Source organism: Maylandia zebra, linkage group LG15 (assembly GCF_041146795.1).
Source record: "Maylandia zebra isolate NMK-2024a linkage group LG15, Mzebra_GT3a, whole genome shotgun sequence".
Lineage (NCBI taxonomy): Eukaryota > Metazoa > Chordata > Actinopteri > Cichliformes > Cichlidae > Maylandia > Maylandia zebra.
This window is the reverse complement of record NC_135181.1, coordinates 25846348-25868726: the sequence shown is the minus strand read 5'-3', so window position 1 is coordinate 25868726 and position 22379 is coordinate 25846348. Positions and strand designations below refer to the sequence as shown.

Sequence of the window (22379 nt, the reverse complement as noted above, 5' to 3'; positions counted from 1 at the left end):
CGTGCGTGTGTGTGTGTGTGTGCGTGTGTGTGTGTGTGCGTGTGTGTATGTGAACAGATAGAGGGTTGGACGATTCAATGATTCAGTGACTGAAGACATTTGTCACAGCAAACCTAAAACAAAACATTAATACAATAAAATAAAGTAAATAAAAATAAATGTCCAGATAACTTTGTGAGAACCTGGAAAGAAATTAGAGGTTAAGACAGGTTTAAACCTTCAAAAGTTTACCATACTATAATTTATTTATATAGCACTATCACACTAAAAACAACACATGGTCAACCAAAGCTGTACAGCAGAAATATAAAGAGAACACGAACTACAATAAATAACTAAATAAATAACAATAAAATAACAATGTCAGTTACCCAGTGAGTCAAAAGCCAGTGAATAAAAAATTTGTTTTCAACCTGGATTTAAAAACCACCGCTGACGTAGATGGCCTAACTTGAAGAGGAAGATCATTCCAAAGCTTCGGGACCACAATAGAGAAGTTTCAGCTGTGATTTAGGGAGTGAGAGCAACAGCTGCTCGGCTGCCTGGAGTGAACGAGGGGGGACATAGGACTGTACCACATCGGACAAATATACAGGCGCCATTTAAGGATTTAAAAAACAGTAAAAGGATTTTAAAAGCGATCCTAAATTAAATTGGAAGCAAGTGTAAGGAGATCCGAAGTAATATGCTCAAATGTTCTTTTACCAGTTAAAAACCGTGCCGCAGCATTTTGCACCAGTTGTAGGTGTGACCAAGTCCCCTGGCCAACCCCTATTAAAGGGGAGTTGCAGTGATCCAAGCGTGAGGTTATAAAAGCAAAAGGTTTAAACAAAAACTTGAATAATGCAGGTGACTTACTTGGGAAACTGCCATTCTTGTTTAACTGTCACCTGGTTCCTGATTCTGAGTTTTTCTTTGCAAAGCAATTTCCATGTAAAATGTATAAAAGTTACAAATTTCAGGAAGAATAAATAAAATGCATGCCCGGGATGGACTCCAACACGCCCTTTCTAATACGTTTGCAGCAGTGCTCAGACATATGCCCCCAAAACCATTGAATGTTCTTAAAAGGGACGACCAACAAAGCATCGAGTATGTGTGGCTGTGGCCCTGCATACAGGCGGGAGTAGGCAGGAGTCACTTTAACAAAGAAAGACCTTTAGCCAAAATGAGCTTCTGCGTTAGGGACGTCCCCGGGGGCCAGGAGTGTCGAAAAAGGTCACTGTGCCCCCTCAGCTGAATTCTACTGACACACTATTACAGCTATAAGTAAAGGCTGTAATGGAAACAGTTAAACATTGAAAAGTTACTGGAGTAACAACATATCATAGTAGCTGAGTGTTTCTGCAGCAGTTACTGAGGAGGGCACTGCAGCTGATGGAGCTGTTGGAGCTGATGGGCCATCAAAGGCAGACTTTGGGAAGTTCCCTTCATTCCTAATGGAACCAAAAACAGATCATTAAACCACTGCTGGCTTTAAATCTTTAAAGACCTCACTTGAAAATTGCAAAACATCTGGAAATGTGTGGAGGACACTCTGCACTCAGAGTCTGTGACAAAGACACACACCCCATCTTTGTTTCATACCAACATGTCTGTAATGATCTGAAACAAGAAAGTGAGACAAATATAGAAAAGACTAAGAAGTCATGAAGGGAAAGTCCTTTATAAAGGACCATGTCTGTGTTTTTAAATGCACCTTTAAGGTTTTTGTATTCGTGGCATCTTAGTTTATAATCTGTGTTTATGGACGTTGTGGATGTGTGCAAGTGTAACATAGTGCACATAAGAGACAGCGTGAATGTCCCCTCCTGCTTTTGTTGAGCCATTTGCCCCCCTGTCAAAGTTTGTATCCCCTCCACATGCTCTCATTGTGACCCTGGCCAAACTATAAGAATCAGACAGTTCAACATGCAGACAGATCCTTTTCTTTTCCAAGTCACCTCCACAGCTCATGTTTCCTCTAATGAATCACAGAGAGGTCTGATCATGTGAGATCCAGTGAGTTCCATTTGAAGATGTAGTTTGGAAATCTTTCAGCTCTGTTTACTGAAAACTGTTTTGTGTTCAGTCCCTCCAGCTTGTGATGTCTCATCGCTTTAAATCCTTTTCTTCCAGATGGAGACGAGGAAGCGTCTGGCTAAGATCGTGCTGGTTTTTGTGGGCCTGTTCGCCCTGTGCTGGTTCCCAAACCACGTCCTCTACATGTACCGCTCCTTCCACTACCACCAGATGGATCTGTCGCTGGCCCACCTCGTCATCACTCTTCTAGCCCGGGTCCTCAGCTTCTCCTCGTCCTGCGTCAACCCGTTTGCGCTCTACCTGCTCAGTGAGAGTTTCCGCAGACACTTCAACAGGTCAGAGTTATTGAGGTGCTTTTACCTGAGACGGTTATGTTACCTAACCAGATCCCTGCACTGCCCCAGAGAATAGAGACAGATGACACTGTTCTCAAACATCTCACAAACAATAAGGTGGGCAAGTTCCCCCTTTAATATTTCCAAAGTGTGCACACTGGTGTGCTCCTGCAGAGTGTTATTCATAACTGCACTGCAGCATTTGGATTAGTAAAATGTTCAGCAGCACTTATTTGGATACACACAAAACTCCCAGAAAAGAAAAATAATAAAGAATAATAATAAAAATAAACATATGGAAAAAGCTACATTTGAATACATTTCCCTTGAATTAATTTTTTCAGTGTCTACAAAAGACTAACATCTCACTCTGCTCTCAGCTGCAGGTTCAGCTGCTCCCACTGAAGATGTCCGTCAGTCATTCAGAAATATGTCAGTAATTTTCCCAAACAGCCTGTCAGTGCTCTACATTTATTTAAAATTCACTGGTGCCAGAATTGTGTGTTATTCAGAGTTAAAGTTACAAATATCAGCTTCAAAAATCAAAATCATCAAGCAGAGGCAGATGCTTGATGTCAGCCAGCGAATGCAGGAGCTTCAGAGCTCGTCTCGGCTGTTCTGTGATATAAAACACGCTTAATTACGTGGTCATGTTTATTTTACGTCGACTACTGAAGAAGAAATTAGATTGAACGTATGAATGCTGCTGTTTGTCTTCACTATAGGTAGAAATGTTCACGGCATGCTGATTTACTGGACGCTGCTACAGCTAACTCTATTACTGCTCACATTAACTGCTGTCACCATAAAAAGGTGGAAAACAAGCAGAGGCTGAATGCTCCAGTGAGTCTTTACTACTTTACTGATTGCATCAATAAAATGTGAATGTAGCTGATTTACAGACGGTGGGAGGATACGGATGGAAATGTCTTTGCATGCCGAGGCCGCGCTTCGTCTGCGCTGCACGCCATTGGCAGCGTGTTTGTGTTGTTTTGTGCTCCGAGTGTTTACACCGCATGAAGCTGCAGTCACAGACTAATCAAAACTTTCTAGAGGACGAACATTTATACAAGACTGAGCATTCAGATAAAAACCACACAGCGAGTATTTCATTCTTCAGTCTGAATGGATTCTTATAACTTGCTGAAAAATAATCATAGCCTCGCCATTTTCTAAAACTCCTCCTGAGTACCCAATAAACCTCCTGAAACTCATCATGTTTCTGCCTCCGCACGATGGAAACCCAAATTTAAACTCTTCACCGTAACCATGGCACAGCCTTCCCAAAAAGCGGGAAACCGTGACCCGGGGACGGGCTTTTCTCTCATTCAGCTCAGATTTGCAGCAGGTCGTGACACCTCAGAAGCAGCAGAGACGCCGCAGGAAAAGTAAAATGTGCCTTTGGGATGCAATTATAGCTATTTGCCTGTTTTGAAGAATGTAACAGCTGAACAATTTAATTTGTCCATGTGTGATGATTTACTTCAAGTACAGAAATGTTTCTTCGCCTTTTGCACCCAGAGAGCCAATTAACATGTGTGCCTGTTTCTGAGGATTATGACTTTTGGAAGAAAAATATCTCCAGCACATGCATGCTTTTTAGTTTTTAATAGTTCTTTGGAAAGAGGCATTCATCTGTGGCTGACGTGATGCAGATTTTCCATATAGGCTGTAATCAGTGATTAATTATTGGCCAAAGAAATCAGCATAGAACTAAATTCTTCATCAGCTACTGTTGAATGAGAATCTCTACAAAAGAGAAGTAGAGGAAGTAAAACTGCAGACAACCAAACTGCAGAGCTACGATTTAAAGCAGGAACAGCCGACAGCAGTCCTGTGGTCCTTGGGTTTGATGTATTTAAGGAGATTTGAATTCTTAGTTTCCTGTGTGAGTTCTGTGAAGGTTCTTCTGTTACAGAAAAGTCAGAGTGCATTCCTGTTTTGATTACTCCTCATTATTATCCTAGAGCTTCTAGTTTTTGTGTTTTGCTTTATTTCTACTCGAGTGAAGAGTTTCTGTGTTTTCTGGTTTCTGCCTGGAGTTTATTGAGTTTAATGCCTTCACTGCATTTCTTTTATGTTGGTGGTTATCTTTTGGGTTGTTTCATCTCTGTCTTTGAATTGTTTTCTTTTGCTCCCCCATCAACCCTCTGTGCATACATAGTCCAGTCTTTACTCCCATGCTGAGTTTTTTGTTGTTGTTGTTGTTCTTTTGTACTTCTGACTCTAGATGCAGATCTACATTTGTGCTAAAGTCTGAAAGAAGAACTTAAACACAGTGAATGTTCTCACATGCTGCAGACAGATTAAATTACACTGTTGTATTTTTGACCACCAGTAGTGGTATCGAGCAGGCAGGATCGTGTGCGCACGGTTCCAGATATTTAGGCTGATGGCAGTGACACAACGACGACCAGCAATGAGTCAGGGAAAGGCAGAAGAGAGCTAGCAATCCTCTCCTCCACAGCAGGTTTAAATGTTAAAAATTTGTTGAAACATGGAAAAAGATAGATGTGCAACCATTGCTGTGAGTTCTTTTGCCAAGACAGTTACTGAGTAAAACTCTGTAGTCCCAGGGCTACAATCATCTTCTCTATCACAGAGCTAATAAGACCTTTCAGAGATAATAAAGCAAAAGCACAAAACTCTTTGTAGTGGAACAAAGAAGTGATAAGTTTGAAATGTCAGCTTATGAAAACAGAATTCAGTGACATGAGTCTAATAAATGGAAACCAGACCTGATTTCTTTTTGCCCTTTCAGCTACGAAACTACGATCCTGTAAAACTTTAACACGCTAATCTCACATGCTTTCAGCTTCAGCAGACACACTGCATGTTCCCCACAAACCTCTCCTCATCTGTGAAATGGTAAAAGGGCTGGTGTTTATATTGGGATACAGAGGCTTACTGACCACTCAGAGGTTTACGCCTCAACCCACATTCATGCAAACTCCTAACAATAAAAATATCTGGTAAACAGGAATCCCGCCACTAACATCTGCACTGAGTTTTGCTTTCTTCTTCCTCCTTAGTCAGCTGCGATGTGGTCGAGGTCCTCGCCCTGAGCGCCAAGCCAGCTATCTGCATAGCACCTCCCACATCCGCCTCACCTCCATCAAGAAGAACACGCCCACTGCTGCCCTCGCTCCGGCAGCCAATGGAAACCCCAACAGACAGGAAGTGGCTCTGTGAAGCAGGACGCTAAGAGTCTGACATTTTCAGCTTCACCTCCTCCCGAGTGTGAAATGTTGGACTATCGTAGGAGAGGTTTTCTGTTGCGGAGCAGCGATGGATGGTGGAGGGAAGGACAGCGGACACGAGTCTTGTACAAGTTGAATGGCTGCAACGGTCGCTCCTTTCCCATCAGAGTTATCGTCTACATCCTTACCTTGGCAACCAAACAGAAAGTGCCTCTTAGAAATACAAGACGGACAGTATAAAAACTAAGAACACTTTTTTCCAGGATGATTCTCCAGATTTATTAACAGTAACTGCATAAAAAATAAAGATGGATGGAATCAAATTTGTGAGAAAAGCCTCACAGACTTTAAAGCCGACAGCATGGCTGCAACGTTAGCATATCTGCAGCTATTGCTCGTTTTCTCTGTGCTTTGCTGCCGGGAGGCTCACCGTCAATGGACTCATCTAAAAAGCCATTTTTGTGTGTTGATTTCACTGAGTGGGCTCGTTTGTCTGCTGCACTCAGATAAAGGTTTCAGAACTCTCAGAGGAAAAATGTTCACATGTTATCCAAGGTCTCGGAGAATGCTCGGAGGCTACTCAGTGATGGGGTGTGGCCTGTCTTTATCCGAACTCTTCCTAAAACCACTTTGGAGATGAATGCACTTGAACCTGAATCTGTTTGGTAGCTCTTTGTTTTGTGGCTCTGTTGCTTGCTGTATCCACCAGGTTTTAACAGCTAACAGTCTTAAAACGTTTTTTGTGAAAAGTGCTTCTCTGGTGCCAGCTTTAGTTTTTCTGGATGTCACATTACTGGAAGCAGCCTTAAACTCTTTAACTTGCTGTGTGTGTTGAACTCATAAGGACCTCTGATGAGAACAGGGTCTGGCAGGGCTGCTCTCGTTAGCCCTCTGGTCCTTGAACAATAACACAGGCGGTTTGAGTTGGAGGCCAGCGGGCATTTGTCCTCACCAAGGTCCTGCTTGTGTTTTCATGGAGCAAATCTCAAAGTGCTGCTGGGTGTTAGGAAAGTACCCAGTGTGGCCTATTTCTGCAGGCGGTAGCATCGCCAACCTGAGAAGCTCGAGCACAGAGTGTGATCCATAATCCTCTGCTGGAAAGCTGCGGGTCACTTTCTCTTGCTTCAAATTGAGTCGCTGGCCAAACTGAGGAAACATCTTGGGTCTGATTGAAAATGACTGACAGGCACATAGCTTAAGCTGCAGCTCTTGATTTACTCATGAGAAGGAAATGATCTTGCGATGTGAGATCGCTGATTTACTTTAATGTATATTTGTACAGGAGAAATTCCCCTCACAGCCAACAAACAGCAGCTCTTGCTTTTCATTTTAAAATGAATGCTGCTGTTGCCATAGTTTTGGTGTTAAAAGGGGAACCTGAACCCGTCTGCTCTGTTTTACTCAGATTCCCTGATGTTTCTGTTTTTGAACTGCAGACTTTAATGTTGCTGTTGTTTGGCTGCCAATAAACTGCAGAGTCTTTTGAAAGGCAGCAAACTGTTCCTCCTGCTTTTCATGTCATCCGTCTCATTATCCTTCGAGCTTTAAGAGACTTTTGCTCTCCTGATAGGTTTGAAATGTCTTTTTCTGTGAGTGGTTTTACTTGCCGAGTGTAGTGGCACGATTCCAGGCTTTCATTTATATCGGCCTCCACAGCTCTGAGAGAAGCAGAAGAAAAAACTGATTTTTACTGAACTACCGACCCGACACACTTCAGCCCAATACTGGACTTTATTATTGGCTCAAATGTGATGCATACTTTGCAGTGCAATCTTAGATTGCAGATTTAAAGTGGATTATGATCACAGGTGACCTCCAGAGGTATTACAAATTTCACTGACATCAATATTTGGAGCTTTGGCTCACGAGAGTATTTGACAATGGAACCGGAGATGTAAGTGAAAAAAGGGAAAAGCAGATTGATTCCAATTTAAGAAGCTGTTAAAGCAACGTAGAAACAAGAGGGCTTTAAACGTGGATTCAGGGTGTTCTGGAACATTAATAAGAGCTAAATTATAGGAAGTGCTTTGCTTCCAAACATATATTATTTGGTGAATTAATTGTTAGCCTGCTTGTAGATAAATGCAAAGCATTGCCCTGCTGTGCACTTCATGAAGACTCCTCGGGTTATGAAGTAAGAGCGACTAGTTTGAACTCCCTTTTCCTTCCATAATTACTAACTAATTGCATCACAAATTTTTATGGACCTGTGAAATACAGAATTACACAGGCTTATGCTCTTGAGGACAGAGCTGTGACACTCATGCTCATTTTTGATCTCCTCAATGAATCCTGTTACCGACTGTTAACAATCAGGAGCAGCTCCTCACCCATCCATGGAACAAGATTACCATCATCACCTGACAATATCTTGCTCACCTGTAACTGAAGTCACCGCAGAATCAGATTTTGATAATAAGCCTTTCCTGGTGAATGCAAAACCTAACAGAGCTTTGTGCTTCTGCCTTAGCGTCAACAGCTGATGGAGTATCTGTGCCATATTTTCAAAGAGATGCTGTGACGTCCTGTTGACCGTGTTTTGGTGTCAGTTTTCTTCTCTTTTAAACTGAGTGTGTTTTCTTTGATGTTGTGCATGCTTCACCTTCCTGTGTTGGAAAGTCCTGTTCGAATGTCAGTCACAGAATAAATGCTTCTGCACAGGCACACACTCACACACCAATCTGCAGCATCATTGCCACATTTTAGTAGAAATAAATGTTTTTTAAAGGCTTATTTAAAGTGGAGAGAGGACAGGTTACAGGGCAGCCTGGCTGCTGGTCGTCACCTCAGGCTTGTAGCTTTTAAATTAGACAATCAAATGTAAGAAGCTGAAATTACAGCGTGCAGGCAGCTGTCAACGGGCTATAAGGTTCACATCTGTTGAACCTTATAGTTTGACCATGGCTCAGTTTCACAGAATAACCTTCATCAGAACTTTTATGGATTCAATCAGGCCAGTGATAAACCAGGCATGGCTCGAAACCCTTAACTAGTGAAAATATAGTAGTCTGTGTATGTGTGTGTGTTTTACGTCACCATTAAAGGGCAACAGTGCAGATGGATACACACTTCAGTTGCATCTGCTTGAGTCTTTTGTCGGTTTAGTGGAATGAGCAGCATCTCTGAGCCGCTATCATGTTCATCCTGTCACTCTGTACGCTGTCATTGCCGCCAGGGGTAAAAATGACCGTTTTGTCTTTTAAGGAGGCTGGTGTGATGACAGTCATGCCAAAACATCTGGGCATGGAAGAAAGAGGAACATTTTAGTTTTTAGTGTAGCTCAAAACGTTTTAAAGAATTTCAATCTACAAAGAATTAGAAGAACGCTCGCAGAAGGCTACATACAGCAAGGCTTCTGTCTGTTTCTTAAAGTTTAAAAAAAGTGACTCATATCCATGTTAAAAATTAAGTTCCACTTTTTCTCTGAGCTTTGGAAAGCTTGTTTTTTCCCCCTGAAATCTAGCTGCAGATTGTCAGATCTGAGAACTAAAGGTTGATGATTGGTGTTCTTGCCTGAAAAGGGACTCAGATAGTCAAACCGCTTGTTGCAGCTCTAATTCCACGTCTCGGCTCATTAAACCAAATATTAATTGTCCAATCAGTTTATGTTCCAGTGCCAAGATCTCTCCACAATATGTGTTTTTTCTCAGATATAAAGAACCACTGAAAGGAATCGAGCAGTTAATCTGGGTTCATGTATCACGCCTGCTTTGTTGAATTGCTGACTGTGAGGAAAGCTGTCAGCCTGTTCTGTGCCTGCAAACTGCAGAGCACCTCAAACTTGACCTGAAAGGAGCATTTGAAGGAGTGTTTCCCAGCTAGCTGCCCACCCTGGGTTTCTGTTCAGAAACGTAATCTGTTGGACGAGCTTGTATATTTCTAACTTTATAAAAGGATCAGCTACACTCTGTCAGAGTTTCCACAAACTGAAACCAGAATTTGAGACTGATTGAATGTTATTAAAATGGACCAGGCCTTAACAACTATTTAATCGGATTATTTAAGCATTATTTAAGCACTGTGTGATAACAGCAGCTCCCCCACCACATCCAATCATAGCAATCTATCAAACTGTGTCCATGACAAAAGTAATGAGAAAGAGCTGTTCCGGTCCTGAAATCTGAAATCCTTCCTTCTCTGTTTCACCTTTTTGACTTTGCTCTGTTTGTCTCTGCAAGACTTCACTTTCTCTAATCATTCTTCTGTTTATAGGACGTCTGTCTGTCTCTTTAAAACTATCCAGTTTCTGACAGGAGACTACAGAAAAGGAAAGCAGTGGCTGTTTCTAGGTTCTCAGGTCATGATTTCTAGTGTCATCTTGAGACTTTTTGTTTATCTCTACCAAATACCCAAAGCTCTTTGAAAAAAACAAAGAAAAAAGTATGCTATCTGCTCAGACAGTAACTATGAATACCCGCACCAACCGACACCACCTGTGTGTGTGGATGCGTCTAAACATCAACTGTGTGGGGTTGCAGGGAAAGTAGGACCCAAATGCAGGACTCTCTGTAATGAACACAGTGCATTTATTTACAGTGAGGTAAATATTAACGCAATGATAGATCCCCGTGTGTCCCCGACTTCTATGCCGTGTCTTCTCCCAGTGTCCGTGCTCCGTGTTTCCCTCTCGTTGGGAAATCACAGACGCAGCCATTAGTACATTCACAACGGCAGCAAACTCACACTTACTGACTGTCTTGCTTAGAAACTAACGGGAATTCTTGCAACGATCCGGCATCGACGCAAGGTCAGCCACTCTCCCAAGTAACTCCCACAGACGAGGCTGATCCGCTGCATGTCCCGGTGGGACACACTCTCTAGACCTGTTTCCCAGGAAAACCAGGACATCGCCACACACACACACGTACACACACACACATGCACCCCCCCCCCCCCCCAGTAAAAGGGATAACGAGGGACAACAGTGCAATACATAACCAAGGCAGGTCACCGTGTGAGGACTGCCGGCCCAAGACAACCCTCCTGCATATTTGTCACATTTACATGCTTCAAATCATCAAATAAATTCATATAGATAACCTGAGTAAATATAAAGTCATCCAAGCCTACCTGCCCTGTATAAAAAAGTAACTGGTAACGGGTATTTCACATCACTGTGGAGGAATTTTGGACCACTCTCTTTGTGGTGTAAGTCCAGACTTTGACTTGGCCACCCCAAAATCTTTGTTTATTGATCATTATCCTGCTGCATAACCTGACTGCTTGAGGAAATTCTCCTTCAGTATTTTCTGGTATGGAGCAGAATTCATGGTTCCATCAGTCACATCAAGTCATCCTGAAGCATCAGAGAAGCCATCACACTACCACCACAGTGTCTGACTCCTGCTGTGATGTTCTCTGTATGAAACGCTGTTAGTTTGATGTAGATGTAACGGGACTCAAACCTTTCAGAAATTTCAGCTTTTGTCTCGTCAGTCTACAGAATAAAAATCCCAGAAGTCTCGGGGATCATCCAGATGTTTGGTGGCAAATGTCTTTGTGATCTTTTTGGTCAGCAGTGGTTTTTCTCCCACGGAGGCCATTTTTGCCCCGTCTCTTTCTTACTGTTGAATCTGACCTTAATTGAGTCTGCAGGTCTTTAGATGTTGTTCTGGGTCTTCTGTGACCTCCTGGATGAGTAGTCCATGCGTTCTTGGAGTAATTTTGGTAGGCTGGTCTAAGGAGCCTGGAAAGATACCTCTTTAAGTCTTGGACCTCTTTAAGTTTCTTGAGGACGTTTCATCTCTCATCCGAGAAGCTGCTTCAGTTCTGAAGAAGGGGCCAGATGAAATTTTGGCACTCTGGTCACTCCTAGGAAGGTTCAGCACTGTTCTCTGAATTCACCATTTGTGGATAAAGTCTTTGTACACCTTTCCAGACTGATAGATGCTATTGACTTTGTTTATCAGATGTCTCTTTAGATCGTAACATGATGTGGTGCTTTCTGAGATCTTCTAGCCGGCTTCACTTTGTCAGACAGGTTCTGTTTTAGTTGATTTCTTGATTCAGTGGGTCTGACAGTGTCAGGGTTGCTGGGTCGTTGACCCAGTATTTTCAGTTCACGTTCACTGTTTATCTACTGCCTGTTCCACTTCCTGTTTTATTGTGTTAGCCTTGGTCTGTGTGCATTATGTTCAGTCCTCTTCCCATATATCATTAGTTCATTAGGTTCAGCTGTTCACTCACCTGTCTCCAATCGTTGTCATTGTTAATCATGTATTTAAGCCCTCTCTTCCCTTCAGCCCTTGTCGTGTCATTGATGTTATGTTGTCGTTCCTGTTAGCGCTCAGTTATTCAGCCAGCCACTCAGTCTTTCAGTCAGCTAGTCAGTTCTGCTGTTCCTGCTTTGTTCATTCACCCGGTCCAATAAATCCTCATCATTTCTTCACTGTGAGTTCTGCGTTTGGGTCATCTCTTCCACGCCTCCACACACAACCCCTGACAGACAGAAATCAGGCCTGGGTGTGGTTGGTGAAACTGAACTGCAGGATATATCATCATCTGAAAGGTGATACATATGCAAAAACTAAGAAATCAGAAAGGGGGTACATACTTTTTCCCAGCACTGTAGGCTGATCATGTGGTTTAGACTTAAATATGGCAGAAATCGAGCATGAATGTGAGACGGCAGTTTGCCCAGGTGTACTCTGTCATTATATTATTATTTTGTATGTTAAATAGTAACTGTCTTTAAAAGATGAAAATAGCAGCAGAAATGGTTTGTTGAAGCATCAACATGAGGATTTTTTAAGCCACTTTGAATTGGTGATTTGAAATGGGCCTGAATCACTGTTGGACCAGTATGAAGTGGAGGAAGTCCAGTTTTCAGCTTCGTTTTTCTCCTCAGTTTGCTAAAAAAATACGATAAACATCTGCAAAGGATCATTCTGGTCAATGCAACAGAAACACGATGATGCTGTGGGCAACTTGGGTTAACTTGGGTGTATTGGTGTTTATTTCAGCTAATGAGTAATGATCTGTAGCAGGAAAACGCCAAGGATGAATGATATGATTAAAGCGTCACTGAGAATTCTATTTTTTTCAACATGTACTTCATGGATAAAAACACTGGGCCACCTAGACGTTACCATGGAAACCCACTATGAAGCACCCAGCTCACAGTTTCTGTGCTGATGTTAATGCTGAAGTGATACCACTTCCAGCTGATCATGGAATATCTTACAGGGACAGAAATCCAGTTAAGCTGACTTGTTGTACTAGTGGCATCCTGTTACAGCACCACACTTGACAATTTGTCTACATTAAAACTAAGAAACAAAATGACTTGTGCGCATCATAGTACTCAAGTTTTTAGTCTTTAAAGAAAAGGAGAACTTGGATGTCGCTCAGTCTGCAGGGAGCAGGAGCTGTGCAGCCTGGGTGGAATTAACATGGATGAAGGGGTGAGTCGCCCTCCATCCCATCATGCTTCACTATACTAACTTAAAGCAGTAAAAACTGCTTTGCTTATTTCTTTCATTTTTGGTCACACTTGAGATCACATTGTGGATGAGGCTGCTCAGGCCATCAAATATATGGCCTGAATGTAATTGAAAACTCATGCGGTGCTGAATGCATATTCACATTATCTCTCATAGGAGAGAGCTGGAAACAAGGTGCTGCATGCTCGTATATTACCTCCGTGCAGCTGATAATGAGATGATTTTAAAACAGTTCTGACAGAGAATATCTGGGTGAGAACATTTAGGTCCAAGAAATCTCCCTCTTCATCATTTCATTTATTTAACAAGCACTGTGTTCATCGATCCAGAGGAAAGTAGCAGTGCATGAGCCACAGTTTGCCCTATAGGCAAATTTTAATCTTCTGTCCTCAGCCACATCTCCAAATGGTTATCTAAAACACAATAAAAAGGTCATAAACACTGCACAGAGTACAGATAATGCAGACTGACTCATACCGTAGCTAACTAAAGCTGTAATACAACCTTAGATGCAAAATAACGCAGCAGAGATCATTAAATAACACACAAAACAAACAAGAAGGCAAAAGATGATGTTGGCGGCTGTCTGTGTGCCTTTAATTCAGTTTAATTCAATACATTCAATCCAGCGCCAAATCACAACAACACTCACCTCAAGGCCCTTTAAATTGTAAGGTAGACCCCACAATAATACATTTTTTATTATAAGTTGCATGACTTAAAATGTTTTTAAACTACGATGTGTGTGATATCTTCATCTTATAAATTTATAGAAAGTGATTTTATTATTTTTTATTTATTTATGATCATTATTCTATCTATTTATTTACACGTGGAATTAGAATCCTTGAAGAGCAAACATGACGAAGTAAAGAATGACTTTAGCCTGATGATGACATGCTGTTATTTTATGGGTTATATATTTCTGAGTAATATGCATATAGATATACATCATTGAAGCTTCTTTGTGAGCTGAAAAAAATGTCTAGCCGAAAGGTGGTTGAGTGTGGCCAGTTGGGTTCCCAGCTGCAGAGTAAAGACATTGATGAGTGGGGAAAGAAGATGATTATATGTAATCAAGTTGAGCAATTAGACAGAGAGAAACACGCCCATTATTAGACCAGTTTCATAAAGCTGCAGATACCGTTCAAATTTCAGAGATGGGGGCGGTTTTCTTTGTTTCCAAAGCCTTATCTTCACCCCTCTGTGCCAAACAGCTCCATTATTGTCTTTTAAAAACACACCAGTGAGTCTCTGTTGCTCCCACTGACACGTTCTTAATTACTAGCAGTACCTTGAATATTAGCTTTCACTGCAGTGTTTTCACAGTTCCTGCTGCTACAAATGCTCACAGGAGCAGCAAAATAATGAAGTCACCGCCTCTCAAAAGGCCAACAAAATGAATGTTTCCTCCCGAGTGTTTGTTAGAGATTACAGTGACTTGCTGTTCTAGACAAATTCTGACCACGCTGTAAAAAATTTAATTTACATTTCACAATCAAAGAAAGTACGATCGTGGACCTTTCTCTTTTCACTGAACTGTTGTATAAATCAAAATAAAATATAGTAGAAGGTGCTAGGTTTGAATGCACCAGCTGGTTGGGTTCTTGCTGTGTGGAGGTTTCATGTTCACCCCTCTGTGGGTCTCTGTGGGTTCTTCCCACAGTCCAAAGACATGCATGTTAGTGTCAAGAAAAATGTTCCTCTTTTTTAACCAAATCATCGTCATCTCCTTCTACCCTGTGTTTACTGTGGTCAGTAGTAGATTGCTGCAGTTTCCTGTAGTTTGCATGAAAGATGCCAACCAGTCAGAATCTTCCATCCAAACCATGGGTGACACTAGCACTCTGTTTGCAAGCAAAGCAACTGCAAAGAGGTTCATAGTGCAACAGCAGCAGCACCGAGCATCCTCCAGCAACTGCTCGGCAACCAGTGAGGGAAAAACTAAAACCAGTGTAGTTTTGACACTGAGAACTTAGCCATTAATTTCACAGCGAGTGCCAGCAACAGCTTGGGAATAAATGTTTTTTCCTGACTGGTGCTCAGTAACCGGCCCCCTGCTTGTGTGGTGGCGGAACAGACATAACTAATAAAAACTGAAGCAAAGAATCCCTGAAAATACAACAAGACTAAAACCACAAAGTTTCATCTGTTCTGACTGGTTCCAGGAATAAAACTAGTTGAAATTTAGTTTTTAACATGAGACTGTACTGTGTTAACAATATGTACAGACAGTAACTACAGCAGTATTACACACTGCAATTTAACCAGTCGATCAAATTTATCCGGTATGGAGGGTATTATTATTACTCATCATTAATTTTCAGTGTTGGAAAATGAGAGGGGATTTTAAATCAATTAGGCCCTGTGGGGGCTGTCTCTAATATATACGGGGAAGCCTTTGTGGAATGAAACTGGGGCCAAAATTCCTTGAACAAATAAGACAAAAAACAGGACCGCCGGGCCTGTTAACCTGCTCGTCCAATCAGAGCCACATAGGAAGAATTAGTAACCAGTGGTTGTCGGTAAAATTTGCTTTATATTGCCGTTTGTGTCAAAGTGGTGCGAGGGGAGATAAGGACACGGTTCATGTTGGTCTAAGGGGACGAGCACACAATTATAATATTAAAGACTTTAATTAGTTGGGTTCAAAGGATCACAGGTTCTGTTTTCCTTCCAAGAAAAAATAGAAGAGTAGTTAAAAAAGAGAAGGTGACCTATGTAAACGTGTCAATGTGAGATTTATGTGACTAAAAGAAAATTAAAGCAAAAAGAAATGGTGGCGCATCACTGATGAGACCTGAATGATGAATGCTTTCTGTATTGTGCCTGAAATGGAAAGAAGACAGTTATGTGCTCAGCTGTCATTTAAAACAAATGAACTGTGTGAAATTTTCTGTGTAAAGATGTTTAATTATCAGAGTTCTAGTTTAATAATGTTAAATTTGTGTTTTCCTGTTTCAGCTTTCTGTATTTTTGTGTTTTGATGCTTTGCAGATGTTACCTTTCTGAATGTGCTGCCATCGCATTGATGCACGTTGTAATGTAACCCTAATAAAGTACAGTCACAGGTTTCCAGCTTTGTGTGTGTGTATGAAAGAGCTGTAGCTCGTTGCATTGAAAACATTATGGATTTTTATGTTTTTAACCAAATGGTTGCTTGATGTTAGCACATGAAAAGCTCAGTGCTAACATCAAGCACAAAGACACAGTTTGTATCCAATTGATCAGTACCAAACTGCAGGAAACACCAGTGTGTGTGTCCATTTGTCAGGTGAGTTTCTTCACTACGAGCTAGCGTCTGTCAGGGCTGACTCGGGCGGTAGTTCTAAACAGACCCAAACACAGAACCAACAAGGACAAAAGTTTTAACAGCCTTTGTTTTACACAAAGAATGAGGTGGCAGCTGTAAGGGAACGGAGGAGGGGGGAAGCTTTCGAAGTCCAGGAGAGTTTGTAGGATTAAGCCAGACTCACACTGCACTTGTGTAGTGTTTCAACTTTGTCTTTAGCCCAAACTTATCACACATTTTTTTCTGCTCCTTTCACCTACAGGTTTAGTTTCAACTACCAGGTTCAGACTGTGTGGGTTAAAATATGTCTCCTCACAGCAGTTATCCTTCATGTTGGCGCATGGTGAGTTGGTAAAGACAGGCTGAAACCTGGAACATCAAGCTAGTGGCTTTAACAGAAGTGTAGTTTTTGACTATTGTCCTGTACTGTGGAGCTTATCTGGTTGTGAAGTGATGACTTGATGAACCCTGCTTCCTACTCTACTTTTATTAAGGCTGTTGTGTTTTTAACATGTTTTAATGCTTTTAATCTTGTTCTATTTAATCTGAACAAGCCCCTAAAAAAGTCAGTGACCACTGTCGGCCTCTCTTGGTTTTTATTACCACTATTTATCAGTGTAATGTTTTAAAGCTCAGTTTTTAAAACCTTACGGTGTAACTACAGCCCAGTCCATGCAGCAGTATTTTAATGACTAACCTCATATTGTGGATGAATTATCTCAGTTGTTCTCCTGACTGAAATTTGGTCCGTTTATCCTGCCATGCAATTGCATTTGTCCGTAACCATCGGGAATCCTCACGTTAACTTTTATGGAGTGGAAAAAAGCAGGTGTTCATCCTCCATCGCATTATGCTAACCATTGCTGTGTAGCTAGCCACCACATAGCACATCATTATTGTAATGTTTGCATGCCTCAAACATTAATGATGACACCTTCAGTATTTCTCAGTTCCATTCTTTAATTCTCAGGCTTGCAGCGGCAACACAGTCTGTAGCGCTAACTTGTTCATCTACCGTTTTTTTGTTGTCTCCTCTTTTATATCATCCTTCCGCCTTACATTCGACCTTTCAAAATAAAATTTCTGTAAACATCACAATCACCTTTTTTTTTTTTTAACAAACTTGGGTACTCAGCGAGGTGAATTATTAATCTGAACCTATGACAACGACACCTAATAAAATTACTGAACGTTCTTATTACTTGAGTTTCTCCACACCTAAACATCAATTAAACAGCACTGCATCTGTGCAGATCTCTGACTAAACACTATCACTAGAATCCTGGTTACAGTGTTAGATTCAGGAACAACAAACATGTTACACGCAGTGTAACCTTTAACTGGTCACTCAGATATTCAAGTCTTAGATCTGATGTAATCAGACAGATGCATAGGTACGCATCTGTTTGATCTGACTGGGTATCTGGGCTTGTCTGTTAAGGCGGGGTCGACATGCCGTCCAGGTGGGGCATCTTCAAGTCCATGTCGGATTTTCTTGAAGAATGAGGCATTCCTGATAATTGAGTGTCCATCCCTTGTAGCTGTAACTTCAGAGCCCTTAACCTTGGTCACTTTGTAGGGTTTTGCATTGTAAGGTGTGGATAATTTGTTGTTCTTGGGTTGGCGATGCAGCACTGTGTCACCCAGTCTTAGTGAGTGTGGTCTGGCGCGACGGGTTGCATCTGCGATCTCCTTCATCTTGATCTTTGCACTATCATCCTTTGCTCTCACTTTAGCATCTGAACACTTCCGCGGAGTGGTGTTAATGAAAGGGAGCTTAGTGTATAGCTGGCGTTGAAACAGTATTTCAGCTGGTGAGCTCGCTGTTGCGCTATGAAGTGTAGATCTGTACTCACGAAGAAAGATGTTTAGGTGCTGTTTCCATGGTGTGCCCTGTGTTTCGGCAACTCTCAGTGCTTTGCCTAGGGTTCTCATAAATCTCTCAGCAATGGCATTCGCCTGAGGCCAACAAGGTGTGATTTTGCGATGATGAAATCCTAGGTAGCCTGCAAACTGAGAAAGCCTCACTGTTAAAAGGAGGACCATTGTCAGTTTTTACTGTCCTTGGGATTCCAAACATGGAGAACACTTTGTCAATGACTGGGATAACAGAAGATGCTGATGTTGAGCGTACACTTTCAACGACTGGATAGCGAGAATACTCGTCTGTGTTAATGAGCAGGTATTCCCCCGTAGGGAGTGGTCCATAAAAATCTACACTGACACTGTGCCAGGGTGTTTCGGGTAATGGTGACATCTGCAGAGGGTCAGTGTGTGTGACAGGTGTGCTAGCTTGGCATGGCAGACACTTTTGAACTGCAGATTCTGCTTTCTGATCGATCTCTGGGAACCATACTTTGGTACTGTGGCATGAATAAGGCACGGCGGGACCACGGAGCGACGTTCAGAGCCAACTTTATTTGATTCACGTCACACCACACCACCACCAACCCCTGAGTCCCCGTGTTTTAACACGGCGGGCGTGATTGCGGATGCCGTGCAGGTGCGTCCGCACGGCCCCGCAGACCACGCCCCACCACATACCCCCATCGCCCGATTGAGGCCGGGGAGCAATCTGGCCGAACCTACTCCCCCCCCCGCGAACTGGGGCGAGACTCGGCCCCTAAACATCGGCGCCCCAGCCCCTGACCAAGCGACGGGGAAGCGTCCGTTCTGGTGGCCGCCCGCGCATCCAGCGGCAACGGCGAAGCTGGTCCGGAGGTCGGCCGCGTAGCAAGCGGACACGGCCCCACAGGCATGGCCGTGAGCTCCTGCACACAGGCGGCTGGGCAGACGTCAGGCGCGCAGAATCGACTGGTGGCAGCAAGGCTGGACTAGCCAGCCCGCCGATCCCCGGCCTAGCGGGGCTGTCCCGCTCCTCTGCCTCCAACTCCGGCTGCACAGGCTGCCCTGGAGCAGGGACCTCCGTCTCCCCGCACAGCTGCTCCGCCACCGCCTCCGCCACCGCCTCCGCCACTCCCGTTTGGAGCGGCTCCCCGCACTGCGCCTCCGCCCCCAGCAGGCACAGCCCCTCGCCCACCTCTGGGTGGAGCGACTCCTCTGCCTTCGGCAGGTGTAGACCCTCGCCCGCCTCGTCCTCAGCCTCCGATTGGAGCGGCTCCTCCACCGCTCCCGGCAGGAGCAGCCCTTCACCCGGCTGCTCCTCCTCCTCCGGCAGGCTCGGACCCCCGCGTGGCTCGTCCACCACCTCCGGCTGCCGAGGTGACCCACACGGCTCCTCCACCGCTTCACTGTCCTCGGGACACACTTGTGGGGGTGGCGCCCAGGCCCAGAGCAGCGCTGCCAGCTCTGCCATCTTCCCCAGGTGGCGTTCGCTCTCCTTCCGCAGCTCTTCCTGTTGGCGACGCACCTCCGCCGCCTGCTTCCGCTGGGTGGCCGCTATTTCGGCCACCCTCTCGGCCAGCTCTTTCCTTTCCTGGCTCTGGTAGGTACCCGCCATGCCGCCTCCCGGGTTTCGGCACCAATGTGGCATGAATAAGGCACGGCGGGACCACGGAGCGACGTTCAGAGCCAACTTTATTTGATTCACGTCACACCACACCACCACCAACCCCTGAGTCCCCGTGTTTTAACACGGCGGGCGTGATTGCGGATGCCGTGCAGGTGCGTCCGCACGGCCCCGCAGACCACGCCCCACCACAGGTACGTAGTAGCGCTTTGGTCTTGACGATACCCTGGTGCCCTTCATGTGCCAGTTGTATTGCTCTTTCTTGTAGGACAGTTGGAATAACTATCCTCATGCCTCTGAGTATGAAGTCAGATGAGTCAGCTACTGTTAGTTCACTTTGAACATGTTTGAATCATTTCAAAATGTCAGCATGCTGGGATTTATCTGTTAGATGCCACGTGTTGTTCCTGATGTGACCGATGACTTCCTGCAGAACCTGGTCTTTCAGAGTCTCTGTTTTTATCTCGTGAAGTGTCATGGCTTTTGGGGTGGAGTGATAAGAGAAGAAATTGACATACTCTCCTGCAACCTTACATGCACGAGCACTTTCATTCTGCTGGGATAGAAGTAGGACATCGTCGTGTCGCTTGTGAGACTGACCTTGAGTGCCTGCAATGCAGTTTCTTGGTTTTGACCCCATGTCCAAGGGGTGGCCTTGTGTGTGAGCCTGCGCAGTGGCTCAGAGATCGATGAGAAGTCCCTGATGAACCTCGAGCAGTAATTGGCCATGCCAAGGAGACTTTTGATGTCAGCAGGGGTTTTTTTGGGTTGGGAGCGTGTTGAACTGCTGCAACCTTTTTAGGATCTGCTGAAATGCCAGCTGCAGAGAAGATGAAACCAAAAAACTCAAGTTTTGTTTTATTAAATTCACACTTCTCTCGATTCAGAGTAAGGTTTCAAAGCTCAAAATATTGAAACCTCCTCCTTTAATGACAAAGAAGGAACACCTAACTGTTTTGTCTTGTTTTTCCACCCTGCACCTGAATGCACCACACACAGGGAGAGATGTAGATGAGTGGTATGGGTAAATATTGATGTCTGTAGTAGACATGGATCGATTCGATATTACGAATCGGTATCGGTCCGATACTGACGTAAATTACTGGATCGGATATCGGAGAGAAAAAAAAAAGTAATCCGATCCATTAAATATCAAAAAAGCACCTCACAGAACTTGCGACATGGCGTAACTCGGATCATAACCGTAGCACGTGGCAGCAGTATGCCTCACGTGATAGAGCCGCTGTGTGTATTTCTAGCCTCGCTACCAATCCGGCATTTCATCTCCGAGGAAGTTATCCCAGAGAGAAGTAAAGAAAATGTGTAAGTTCATCTCTTAATGTTTGTAAAGCATTCACGTGTTAAGCTTTACAACCGATATATGGAGCGACTGCCTCTTCTCTCTCTCTCTCTCTCCTGCTGCTATAGCAGCAGGAGAGAGAGAGAGTGAATACTTCAATACTTCAATATACTTCAATACTTCAATACTAGAGAGAGTGAATACTTCAATACTTCAATATACTTCAATCTCTTAGGAGATTGAAGTATACTTCAATCATGAAACTGATCAATGATCAGCTGATCGGTTTTTCTGTTGCGAGTCCATCTCTCTTGCTTGTTTATCGCCCACTTCGCGCCAGAAAGAGGAAACCAGCGGCTGAACAACAGCAGCACGTTTAAGCTTGATAAGCTGTTGTTAGAATTTATTTATTATTACTTTCTACACCAGGATCTTTTTCTACGCAGCTGACGGCTGGTAACTGTGCAGGGGCGGATCTAGCAAAGTTTAGCCAGGGGGGCCGATAGGGCATTAACAGGGAAAAGGGGGCACAAAGACATACTTTTCTTTCTTATTCTCATTTAAAATGTCTAGCTTTTAATAAATAATTATCCGAATCTTACACCCAACGTTTTAATCTGATGTAAAATGTATAGAAGTCCATTACTGTATATAGTAACTATTAAGTCTAATATACCCTAGTAAGCTATACTACTTTTTCCTTTGGGAAGGTACCATCTGTGAATTCTGCAATTCTGTTGAAGGGAGATGTTGAATCTATTTAATTATTCTTGAGAAATAATTTATTTCTGTGCATTTTTTTTTTCACACTGCATCAAATTAAAGTTGATTACGTCGATTAAGCATCATGAGGTGGAGGGTGGTTCCCTATTTTTTTATTTTTTTTTTGCTGGGAGTTTTAGAGCCTTATTAGTTAGGTTGCTTACTCTTTAAAATACCAGAATAGGAAGGATGGAGTAGGCTTAAGTTTATTAGATTGATCAGGATTGCTGAACTATGAAATATTTTGGGTGCAGTGCATTTTGTTGCATGCAGGTATAACAGAATAGATTTAGTGGGTTTTTTTTTTAACTTGAGTATGAACTTATACAAAAAGCAGCAAGATATTAAACAAAAATCAGTTTTATTGATTAAAAAACACTATATCGGATTCATATCGGTATCGGCAGATATCCAAATTTATGATATCGGTATCGGTATCAGACATGAAAAAGTGGTATCGTGCCATCTCTAGTCTGTAGAAGTTAACGTAGGACGTGGTGTCAGTTTGTTGTAGGTAGCTTCAGTTAAGTAGTTAGCAGTGGCCCCAGAATCGATTA

General features: G+C 43.1%; 1 protein-coding gene across 4 annotated transcripts in view; it reads left to right on the top strand.

Annotated features, from left to right (window-relative positions):
- The window catches only part of nmbr (neuromedin B receptor), a 97951-nt gene extending 81878 nt beyond the window's left edge, over positions 1–16073 (top strand). For all 4 annotated transcript variants that reach the window (XM_023152701.3, XM_023152702.3, XM_076874197.1 and 1 more), the window contains 2 exons: positions 2119–2357; positions 5390–16073. In XM_023152701.3, coding sequence (XP_023008469.2) covers positions 2119–2357; positions 5390–5549 — 399 coding nt within the window. In that variant the 3' untranslated portion in view covers positions 5550–16073. The remainder of the gene's footprint in view (positions 1–2118; positions 2358–5389) is intronic.
- Positions 16074–22379: the final 6306 nt, after the last annotated feature.